Source organism: Dermacentor albipictus, chromosome 5, assembly GCF_038994185.2.
Source record: "Dermacentor albipictus isolate Rhodes 1998 colony chromosome 5, USDA_Dalb.pri_finalv2, whole genome shotgun sequence".
NCBI classification, from domain to species: Eukaryota; Metazoa; Arthropoda; class Arachnida; order Ixodida; family Ixodidae; genus Dermacentor; species Dermacentor albipictus.
Genome location: NC_091825.1, coordinates 57302969 through 57315301, shown reverse-complemented (window position 1 = coordinate 57315301; position 12333 = coordinate 57302969). Strand labels below are relative to the sequence as shown.

General features: G+C 42.7%; 1 protein-coding gene across 1 annotated transcript in view; it reads left to right on the top strand.

Moving 5' to 3' along the window:
• The window catches only part of LOC135911176 (uncharacterized), a 330618-nt gene extending 329831 nt beyond the window's left edge, over positions 1-787 (top strand). The window contains exon 22 of the mRNA XM_065443366.2: positions 623-787. Coding sequence (XP_065299438.2) covers positions 623-743 — 121 coding nt within the window. The 3' untranslated portion in view covers positions 744-787. The remainder of the gene's footprint in view (positions 1-622) is intronic.
• Positions 788-12333: the final 11546 nt, after the last annotated feature.

The window sequence follows — 12333 nt, the reverse complement described above, 5'->3', positions numbered from 1 at the left end:
AAGGGAGTTGGCACGCTGTACTCATTTCCATGATTTTAGCTGGTAGAGGTTACAATATTCTATACACGCAGCGTCAGGTGTAACGTCCATTTCCATGGAACAAAAAGCATTAGGCGTAATGTTTAGCGGCAGAAGGAGAGCGGTGTGGATCAGACAGTAACCGGGCGTGGCCCATATTCCGGTTGGCTTTATAAGAAAAAAAATGCAGTGGGGCAGCCACGTAATGCGCACAGTAGACAACCAATGTACATATATTGCTGTAGATGGGTGCTATGGGTATAAAATTAGGTGGTGAGATCAACTGAGAACATTTCCAGTTGCAGTTCGCACTCGGTTGCAGTTCACTCACCTAGTGCAGGTCAGGTATAATTGCTGATCGTTGGGACAGCCTTCATTCTGCATTGGTAGTGAAAATAGTAAGCTGTCGCTGATGATGGCGATGATGCTAGGGACGTGTTTGAGGGCCGCCCTTATGTGGGACACTGCATAAACTGACTATATGGACTGTAGCGCGTATTGTTACAGCATTTAAAGCAACGTTTTATTCTGATTATTTCAAAAAGCATCTAAACACTAGCAGCAATCTTAAACTTTTCTTGGGCACCTCTCTTTTTATTTGCAGGATTGACCTCGCCGCCAAGAACAGCCATTACTTCCACTCATCATTCAAGTGCGAACAAGGAGCCGCGATGTACAAAGCCAAACCATGCCTGCTCTGGAACACCACCAGGATAAACTACTGAGCTGCTGAAAAATAAAGCTTGTTTTTTGTTTGTTGTCTTTTAAAGCACCCTGTATTTTAGTTGGAGAACTTTCTCTCTTCGCGCCCATTGAGATGTGGAAAAAGTTCGCCAGCGTTAGCTCCAATTGACGTGTACTCAAATAAAACGTAGATGCTTGTTGTGATAACCAGTGACGAACGTTGCCATGTGTTTGGTTCATTGAAGTGCCGCGCCTGGCCAGTGGTGCATATCCGGTGATACGTACTTACGAGAATTTCCCACATTTCTAGGCAGCAGTACCTTCGCGGTGGGCTCATATTGTGGGACTGCGCAATTTTCGGACTCGGTTCAGGAATGCGGCGAGATGTGTCGGTGCTGAAATCTGGGTTGAGCTGGTAAAAAATGCCGCGCATTAACAAGAAAAAGCAGAGGGAGTTTCTCCTGAAGGGCAAAGCATTAAAAGCTCCAGCATGGTTTAGCGTCACGCCGAGGCTACTCGAAGGATGTCTTAACAATACACGATGGCGATGTGTTGGCGAGAGGCAGCACGCGAAGGAACGGCTCCTGCACAGAAGAGAGCCCTGCGAGGCAGGCTGCCAGCGGTTCTGCAGATGTCGTGCGTCGAATGTACGGGACGAGACCGGGGGAGGTACTGCTCCGCGCGGACCACTGTACGCAAATATCTGCGCAGCAGCAGCGCGAGTGTGTGCGGACAATGGACATGGAAGTTGCAGAAGGTAGAAGGCCGCTCTGGATTCACTGCACAGACGATTTAATCTAGTGGAACGATTTCGTGGAGATAGCATGACTGTACCTACCCGTGGCTTCTTTTTTTCCTTCTTTCTTTGAAGCCAAGCGCGCTGATCTCGGGAGCCTTAAACAGGCTGTGCCCGCACCGGCGAAACCCGGACAGCATGGTGGCGCGAAGTCGCCTAGCGTATCTGATAATCCCAATGGCACTTAAAAACACAAACAAATTTTAGCCAGCCATAGCTCAGAAGCGCTAGTCGTCTGTAAACAGTTCGCTCCGCTGACCACTCTTGAAGTCTCATTCAGTTCTTTTGTTCGTAAACAGTCACGAGTGACTCTTGTCTGCCGTTTGCTTTGTCACTGTTAAGCAAGCATTTACTGAGTCTTTTTCGGGTGACTACTTCAATCACACCGCTATGCAGGTTTGAAAATTGGCAGCGCTAGTTACGGCGTCATATGAAGCGTCGTGGTTCTGCATACGTATTTTCGTACGTGTTTGTACACATTTATGCATTTATCATGCTTCCCCTAGGTGAAGTAGTGCATGCTATACATGTGTGTTTCTGCGCAAAGGTGATGGAAGATTTACGCCATTTACCGACTTCTATGGCAATCAAGGCCAGCCTGTCTGAAGCTGAAGCTTTTCTGTCTGAAGGCTCGTTTTTCTAAAGAAATAGACGTTTAGAAGGGATAACAGGCTGGAGTAGAATACGCGTACAGTAGAGAAGAACTGGTTTAAGAAACGCCGAATTCAGCACGAATGATGCGGCAGAAACCTGCAGTTTGCGCTCAGTGGTTCATAACTACAATAAGTAAACAATCGTGAATTTGCTGTTTTGTTAGTGCTGCGGTAAAGTGTTTCTTTGCTGTGCTGAGTACGCAGGTTTCATACGAGTTCGGAAAATATTTTTTCCATCGCTTTTGTTTTGTTTTGTGTTGTGTGTGGTTCGCTGTTTGCCTAACCTGGTGAGAGCTTTTTTTGCCGCTGAGGTCTCACAGGTCAAGATGACAACAAGCAGTGCACCCTCACTGCTGCGGGAAAGTGACATCCATTGTACCATCAGGTCTGTGTTTTAAGCACATTTATGCTCTTTGCGTGCACTTAACAGGAAGCTTTAGCTCGGGCTCAACTGAGGTGACACCTATTCAAATACTTGTAAAAGGTTGTTAATTTGTTGCAGTCAAATGAGAATGTTAAATTCCAGTGACTGTTGGAAGAGAAATATTAATATAGAGCGTGAATTTTTAAGGAGAAACTTTAAGAAATTGGTAAGTTCGAAATAAATGAAAGCAGGAAGTTTCTAAATTCGTAGCTCTGCACTAAAAACCAGATGTAGGTCTTTAAAATGCATCAGTTAGATCATCCAAAGCGGACAAATTTAATTCATTAACATCTCACGTGAGTTTCTTACATGTTTGCAAGGGTACTGCAAAAGTCCTACTTGCATTTTAGGAGTTTATTTGAGAGTCATGTATACTATATAAAATTTTCCGCTTTAGGTGCGCTATTAGATAGAATTGACAGAATTGTGATATCGTTTTTCATTTCTGAGTTGCTCCATAGCTGCGTTTTGAGAATTTTTTTTGTTTTCAACAATTTTTACAACAATATTGATGACTGAAATAAAAATTTGGGGCCACCAGTCACTAGATTTTTGATCGATTGCAATGGTAGCGCGGTCAAGCGATCAAGATCGCAATATTCCATGGAACATTTCTCACTCACTTGCTTATTATTATTACTTATTACTTATTACTCACTTGCTTAAAAAGCGTAGGATCAAACTGCATTCAATTGCGCACTTGTATTGACGCTTGTACCGGCTTGAGAGCAGAGTAAAGCAATGAAGGGGGCTAGTTGGTGAACGTTCATGGTTATATTGCGCTCAGTTTTCTTAATATCGTCTTTGTAAAACTGAGCGCGATATAACCATGAGAGCAGAGTGTATCCGCGACGGCAAGAACTTCTGTTAGAATAAGGAAGTAAACGTTCGAGATAACAGCAGTGACTTATTTCGTGTTATCGTTACTTTCTGGCTTGCAGGCCCGTTTTCATTGTAGTGACAAAAAAAAGTTATTCGCTCTGGCTGTTCTGCTGTGTTTTTCGTTCGTGTAACTGCTTGCGGTGCAGCAAGGCGTTTTGCTTCGAATGATGCCTGGGCAATCAACGCGTTCGTGGCAGTAAGCAAGGTGTAAATGTATCATTTGCAAAATTTTGGACATACAAAAGAAGCGGATGCAATCATCATAGACGTTTATTTTACGAATGATTCAGTTTCATTTCATTTCATTTATTTACTCTCAGGGACGTTCGGCGTTACAGAGAGGAGTGGGTGTACAAAAATTCAAATGGCTATACACGAATACATTTTAGTAGGAAGGTTAATGAACGTGATCGTATACAGCAGACTTGAAGACTTCGTGTACTGCGATGGACACGACGGAGGCAGGAAGGTGGTTCCCGTCCGCACTTGTCTTCGGAACAAACAGATCAAAATCAAGATTAGTCCTGCAGCTTGGCACGCGAACTTTGAACCGGTGGTCCATGCGGGATGAAAAGTAAGTAGGAGTAGTAAAGAGGGACTGCTTAAGAGTGTCAGAGGTGAAATATATTTTGTGAAAAAGGCATAATCGAGAAATACGACAGCGTGAGGAAAGGTCAGAAAGATCTAATGTTTTCTTCATTAGCGTTACACTGGCTGAACGAGAATAGTTAGAGAGTATAAAACGAACAGAACGATTTTGGATGGATTCGAGGGCTTGTATGAGTGATTTGGTGTGAGGATCCCAAACGGAAGAAGCACCTTCTAGTTTCGGGCGCACAAGAGTATTATATAGAAGTAGTTTTAGGGACACAGGAGCCAGGGAAAAATTATGCGAAGGAAACCAAGTGTGCGGTTAGCATTATTAGTGATATGTTCAACGTGCTTTTTCCATGATAGGTTGACAGTAATGTATACGCCAAGATACTTATAATCAGAGACTGAAGTTAAAGAAGAGTTATTAAGGAAGTAGGTGCATGAAGACTGGTTAGGCGTGCGCGTTATTCTCATTGCTTTGCACTTACCAATATTTAGTTTCATAGACCAGGTGTCACACCAAGTGGAGATGTTATCCAGATCAGATTGAAGAATGGCTGCATCAAATGGTTTAGATATTTGTCTATATATTACGCAATCATCAGCATAGAGTCTAATTTGTGAGTCAATGAAATCAGGAAGGTCGTTAATATAAATTCGAAAAAGCAGAGGACCTAGTACGGAGCCTTGGGGAACTCCGGATGTTACGGGGCATGCAGGTAAGTCACAGTCATTGGTTGAAACGTACTGGGTACGGCCCTGCTAAAAACACTCGATCCACTTCATCAGATTAGTATCAAGGTTTAGTTTACTAAGCTTGAGAAGTAGTAGTTTATGTGACACAGTATCAAATGCTTTCGGGAAATCTAAAAAAATGCAATCCACAAGTGATGAACAGTCCAAAATGGAAAACAAGGCATTAGTAAACGCGACCAGTTGAGTTTCACAGGAGTGGTGTTTGCGAAAACCATGCTGATTAGGTGTGAAGAAACAGTTCGATTCTAGATGCGACATTAGGTTAGAATATATTATATGTTCAAGAAGTTTGCATGGGATTGATGTTAATAAGATAGGCGTGTAGTTGTGGGGGCTATGAACATCACCAGATTTAAGCACCGGAACCACCTTTCCCACTTTTCAGTCGTCCGGCAACGTGGCGCTCTGCAATGACTGAGAAAAGACATACGAGAGTATAATGGATGAATAAGTCAGGGTGTTTTGAGAAACTTGTAGTTAATACCATCAGTGCAAGCTGACGATGAGAGTTTAGCAACTTGAATGAGTTTACAAATGCCTACCCAATCGATAAGGATAGGGTCCATTTGAAAGAAGTCAGGTGCAGAAATAATAGGAACGGTTATCGGTGCAACATGTGAAAAAGATGATGAAAATGTGTCATTGAGTAAGATACAGCACTGTTTATTTGATACAAAGAATCCTCAATCGTTCTTCAAGCGAACTTCTTCGGATTCGCGCATGCCGATAACATTCCAAAACTTGCGTGGATTTCAAGTAAGTAAAAAGGGAAGGGTTGAATGAAAATAATTGTGTTTAGCACCGATGACAGCACGTTTATATTCCGCAGCGGTAGATTGATAAGCCAACCTTGATCTGTCAGTCATAACTTTCTTGCAGCGGCGGAACATGCGTTTTTTCCTGTTTAGTAAGCGTTTTAACGATAAGTTGAACCACGGCGAACGCCTCTTGCTAGACATTCTTCATAGCGGAATATATTTATCGATGAGTGCGTTGACTTGCATTTGAAATAACTGCCAGTTCTCTTGCACTGTGCGTTCCCAGAACTGTGCCAAGAACTCGTGAATGAATTTTTCCAAAGCAGTATTAATGGCTTGAAAATCTGCTCTCCCGTATTCGCGGATTATTTTCGAATGTTTCGATGTGTGGCGCGAGCGCGATGGCGTAGTAAAATGGATTGTAAGGTGCTCACTTAGACATGGTAGTAGCGTTAGGGAAGAGACCGAATCGGGATAGTTGGTGAGTAGAAGGTCGAGTACATTTGCACACGAAGGGGTAACGCGAGTTGGTTCTTGTACAAGCTGGGAAAGATTAAATATAGAGCAGAGGTCAATGAAAGCTGTACACTCGGATGAATTAGTAGTTACAATGGGGTTAGAATTGGTCCACTGGATACCTGGAAAATTGAAGTCACCCATAAGAAATATTGGCGCTTTCGGGTATCGAGACACAACTTTGTTCAGACTATCATGGAGTTTATCACAGAACGTGGTGGCAGAAAGCGGAGGCCGATAACATGCACAAACAATGACGTCTTGATGGTTTAAGGTAACGCATGTACATAGGAATTCAAGCTCTGATTGGATCGGGACGACGTAAGAATTTATGTCTTCAGAAAGGGCAACCAAACACCGCCCCCTGATCGGTCCCTTCGGTCGTGTCTGTACACTGTATATTTCTTTTCACAAGAAAAGAGTTCACAATTCATGACTTTACTTGACAACCAAGTCTTTGTTAAAACAACGATATCGGCTACGCTCGTGTTCATTAAACATGACAAGGTATCACGCTTCTTTAATATACTTCTGGTGTTCGCAAGAAGGAATGAATAGTCGCCGATATGCTTCGTCTGAACGGCCGGTGATTCCTAAGTCGGAGCACTATGAGGGTGTGACACATTGGAAGTTGAAGCATTATCGGACGCATGTACCGGATGAAAACCAGCAAGGTGTTGCGGATCTGAAGAAGATACGTGGATACCAGATGCAAATGCGCTTGGGGAATCTATTCCACAGACGTTATCAGTTTTTTTGCAGTAGACGTAGCATATTTTATTAATATATTATCGAATATATCTTAGGTTGTAGGGCTGTGTGGTAGCTTTGGCGAAATCTATCAGCTTTTTACGTATCTGCTTCGTTGTTTTACAGAAGTCCTCTTGTAGAGCGCCTCCCATATTTCTAAGTTTAGAACTGTGTGCTAAAACATTCTCTCTTGTTTTAAACGAAGCAAACTTCACAACTATAGGACGATTCCTGCCAGTAACAAAGGAGCCAAGTCTAAAAAAAATTATATTATGGGGTTTTACGTGCCAAAACCACTTTCTGATTATGAGGCACGCCGTAGTGGGGGACTCCGGAAATTTTGACCACCTGGGGTTCTTTAACGTGCACTTAAATCTAAATACACGGGTGTTTTCGCATTTCGCCCCCATCGAAATGCGGCCGCCGCGGCCGGGATTCGATCCCGCGACCTCGTGCTCAGCAGCCCAACACCATAGCCACTGAGCAACGACGGCGGGTATGGAGCCAAGTCTATGCGCTCGTGAAATTGCATCTGCAGTAATCGGTACATAGGAATTCAAGATAGATAGAAAGATAGATGATCTGCAAGAATGGCTCGTACGGCTTCTTCAGTGTGGGCCCAGCTTTCTGAAGGATTGTCTTTCAAACCACACATAATTAAGTTTTCACGGTGGAAACGGTCCTCAAATTCGTCAAGGCGTGCTTGCAGTGCAGTGTTTTCACTTCGCACTATATTAGCAGCAACGCGGTGAACTTCGGTCGCATCGACATTGTGAGTGCCTTGGAAAGCGCTTACTTTCCCTTCAACAGTTGTTAATCTCGTGGTGATATCAGACACTCCTTCTTCCAACAGTTTTTGACTAGCTTTTACCTCGTCAACTGAAAGCATCACCTCAGCGTGTCGTGCCTCCATCGTACTCGCGAGAGCATTTATGGCAGCCAGTGCATCAGCATTGCCCTTGTCAACTTTATCGAGACCAGGGTTTTGCTCCACATCACCGGACAGTAGCAACATTTTCAACACTTGAAAGCAATCCGCAACCAAAAGTACCAAAACATGTGGGCGTGGGACGAGCAGCAAGCAGCGATTACTCGAGCGTTTAGAATGCAAGGAATAAGAAGTACCAACCTGGATAAAGAAGAAACAAGCCTTTAGCCGCGTCTGCATACTTGCTGCCCACCAACGCCCACTGAAAGGTGCGTACGATGCCCGGTCCCATGAGTACAGCACGTCCGGCGATGTCCTCAGTGAAGTGGTTGACCAGCCCAGAGGGAGCACTGGTGCTGTTTCCAGGCGGAACTTGGAAACAAGAATTGGATAATCATCTGCCGCCGCCAGCAGCACGTTGCGGGCGATAGTATTCATCTGGTGCACCACGATAGCAGGTTGATCCGTCAATGCAACGGGCCAAGTCCAGGTGAAAGCCAGAAACTGGATAAAGAAGAAACATGTCTTTAGCCGCATCTGCATACTTGCTGCCCGCCGACGCCCACTCTCAATCACTGTATTGCTGAATCGGAATGTAGATATGTATGGAAATCAGAATGTATTGATACTCAGCAGCGACAAGGTATATTATCATTACTAATGAATCATTTTCTTTTACTGAAAGGCAAGTTGCTATTGCCCTGCTGGAGCTGAGAAGACATCCGCTGCCTGCGATGAGCTTATCTCTTTCATGTTATCGCAGTATTGTTGCTCTCCAAATGAGTGGATTTCTTTCTCGGCATTTCGCTACCTGAATCATGACCATCTACTTAGCTGTGCAGGTGAGCGCTGTTAGTGATTTCGGAGTGCTGGTGGACAAGCACTCCTTCATTATTGCAACACATGACAGAGTGCAGCTGTGGCAGAATGCGAACGCGCTAAACGTAAGCCAAATTAGGTTCATTGAGTTAATATGTTAATATATTGGTATCATTCGATTCAGGTCAAGCATGCAAAAATGCTGAACAAGGATAAGTAGCAATAATATGCACCTGTCAAGTTGTGCAAGCAAATCAATTAAGCCGTTACACATGAAATGGGACGCTTGTATATGTGCTCTACAATGATGCAGTCTTGAATAGCTTTAGAGTTCAGTTATACCACTATAATTTCTCTGTAAAGCATGCAGCAAGCTTCAGCATTGTAGGAGGCTGGGAGAAACAGAGGTCAATTTGCTGTGAAATTCAAATGAGGTGTTCCTGTTAGGGTGACTTTAAAATTTATGCTTCAGTTGAACCAGGGCTTACCCCGGAAAACTGTTTCCAAAATAAAAGTTTATTCCTCCTCCTCAGTTGTAATCTTGCATGAGGTAGACTTGATGGGAAAATTTATTTATTTTGTGCAATGGTAGAAACGCATGTGTGATACTTGTATACATAGACATGACATTGCTATTCGTTAAGCAAGTGGTGCCCTTGCGTGCTAAAATTCAGAGGGCTCTGATTGAGTAATGCGAAATTTGGTTTTAACGTTAAGGTAACGCCCTTTAAATTGTGAAAAATTACTTTATTGCCTACCATCATAGTGTGGTATTTGCACTTAGTGTACTTGACTTTGTCTATAAAACCCTGCACACTGGTGCATCATGAAAATTTATCATGTTTAATATGTCATGCAGCTTACCAATTTCCAGGTATATAATGCCATATTTTTTTTTGATAGCTTCTGGCCTCGGAATTGCACTTCACGTTATATTATTGTTCGCGACAAAACTATAAGGCAGTTTCCTCTCTATAGTTTCTGGCACTTCAAATTGCCGTCAGCAAGAAAACTGGGCTGATATCCGGAATCCCTACCGCCTTTGGAGCTGTGTTCAAACACACGAGGAAACATGGCTTTGCCTTGTTGGACGCTGTCGCGTGCACTTCTGAAGTACAGCCTCTCCAATAACCTTGCTGGCATGGAAGCGCCGTCAACTTCAATGCGTTGTTTTTTGTTTCATTGTGGCCCACATCGCGTTATAACTGCAATATATATGGTACTTTTATAAGAGGTCCATAGTCCTCCTCTTGTGTTATATTTGCAGTCTCATTATTTATGTGCTGATGACCAGTGCTCGAAGTTCCATTTTATCGCAAAGTAAGCTAGTAGTACTTAAACAATTCTGTATAGCAGAAAACCAAAGCCGAACTGCCGAACAGTACCAAGCAGCAGCCTCAGTGCAGTCTAAAGAAGACATATTGAATTGTCACGCAGAGGTGTACAGCGTACCTCTTTATTACTTGCTGGACAATTAAGCTGATTAAAAACCGTATATTTATGTAGCTTCAACCACGTGCTTTTCGGTATTGCTCCTGTCTTCAGCAAACATGAAAGGTTATCACGGCATTTCTTTTTCTAACCCATTTTTCTTGTAGCAGTGGCATTATTGCATGTGTAAGTACGAAACAAATCACATAGGCAATCAAAAACCAACACTGTGGTAACTTGCAACATTCATTGTGCAGTTTAATTGCTCAGAATAAGTAGAAATACACCATGAACAATTGAACATTAACTTTTACTTGACACAGGGCTAATGCATGCATTAACTAAATTGTATAATCTTAGTGCCAGGTTAACCTAAATGGTACTGTAGCTTTCCAGTGTATCCTTCTATTGTTGCATTTGGTCAGACAGCTGTGAACATGTTTCGCACGTCTAGAAACAGCAGTAAAATAGTGCAAACATTATTTTTGTAATCATTTGATAGAAAATGTAGGCAGTTCGCTTAGAAAAATAAAGCCACAGTTTCAACGCACAGGGATGTAACTTTGCCTGTATTTGTTGCAGTTAAAGAAAAGTAAGGTGTCAGCTGTTGCCACGGTACCAACCAGAAAGTAAAGCCAGTATAAAGGCATGTTGCTAGCATGTTGAAGTAATATTTTTTATTCTTGTCGCTTATTTGTACAGTGAAGACAGCTTTCAGAACTGCAGAAGCCTTGGAAGCATGAAACACTTTACGAAACCAGGTTTAATATATCATGGGTCTGCATCACTTAACTTCATGGCTGCGTGAGTGACCCCAATGGTTAACATGTAAAAGTGTTCATGATGTTTGCCATGCATTATCCACTTTATCTGCAGGTCAATCCTCCCTTGAGACTAAAGCTGATGTTGCCTTTAGAGAAACTAGCTGCGAGCTTGCTTTCTGGGAGCCGGCTTTTGAGAATAGAGAATGAGCGCAGCACGTTAAACGGCAGGAAACGTTGTTGAGGATTTCATATCGAGATGCTTCAAAGCCCAATTCATTTTCTGGTGTTATAATCTGCTGAAAGCTGTTGATTGTTAGGCTCATGTGGTGCCCAAGCATTGCGGTAAGAACGAGTTCACTTGGAGTACATAGCAATCGTGTACTCCGCATGACCTCGTGGCTTTCTGCTGCATTTTCAAAAACTAGATTCTGGTTCAGTTGAGATTTTCAAATTTTGCATTGTTTATTAGGTTTGTGTCCTGTTTTCTTTTTCTACAGCTTCTTAGTTACACATCCGAATAGTGAACACAACTTCACTATTTACTTGATTTTCTAGATTGCATGTCCTTGCTGCAAAACAGATTAACATCAGAACTACTGCACCTTGCTGAAAGAATCATTTTTAAGCAGCCAAAGTCACCAATAACACGCACGACCGGATTGTGAAAGCGGTAATATTGTTTTGTGATCTATAGGGTGTCCCAAGTATCATGCACCAAGATTTAGAAATAAGTAAATGCCATGTAACTAGACAGAACCAAGGTGATGTTCTTTGCCACCGCTTAAAGATACTCATAATTTTTTAATATTCAAGGTATTTACATAAATACTCTTAATTAGTTAATAAACTTCTCAAATAATTAGATGAAAAGTGCCAATAAGAAAATTGTAGAGCAACATGAGAGCCTCCCGATGCGGCTTTCTGTTGCACATTGTGTGCTATATAAGAGTGTTTTTCTGTGAAAGAAGCCCGCGAATACACGTAAAGTGCCTTGAGTGGCCAGTCACATAGCAATTTTGTGTCGCGAAGCTATGAATAAGAGCTAAATGAGTTCTCTTAAGAAAACGACTCAGCTCGGAAGATTATCCTCTTTTATGTAGCCTATGGAGGCAAGGTTTCTTAGACATGGCCATGGCCCTCAAGAAAGATGCCGAGGCCACAGCAGTTGACTGCAGAAGCCAAGACCACAAGCAGTTCCTCCAGTGACCGTGATAAGGTCCCTGGCGCACAAGTCTAATTCGGTGCCACAACCTTTCTCCTGCACCTTTTCCAGCTACTCAGCCAACCAGGTGGGTCAAGTATGGACAGGGAAAAAGTATCAACAGCTTCTATCATAGAACTTGCTGAAGCTCAATGCTGTTTAAGTGTGAAATTCTTCCCTTACCATTTACAAAAAAACTGGGAAAAAGTTGAAGGTATGGTCTTGATATGAACACCTCTTTTCCGCAGGGAATCAGCACTGAAAAACAACTTCAGAAGACTTGAATATCGACCAGAATGATTTCGCGTAGATAGGATAATGATTATGAATGTTTCTGGTGAAGAAAGTGGTAGTAGACT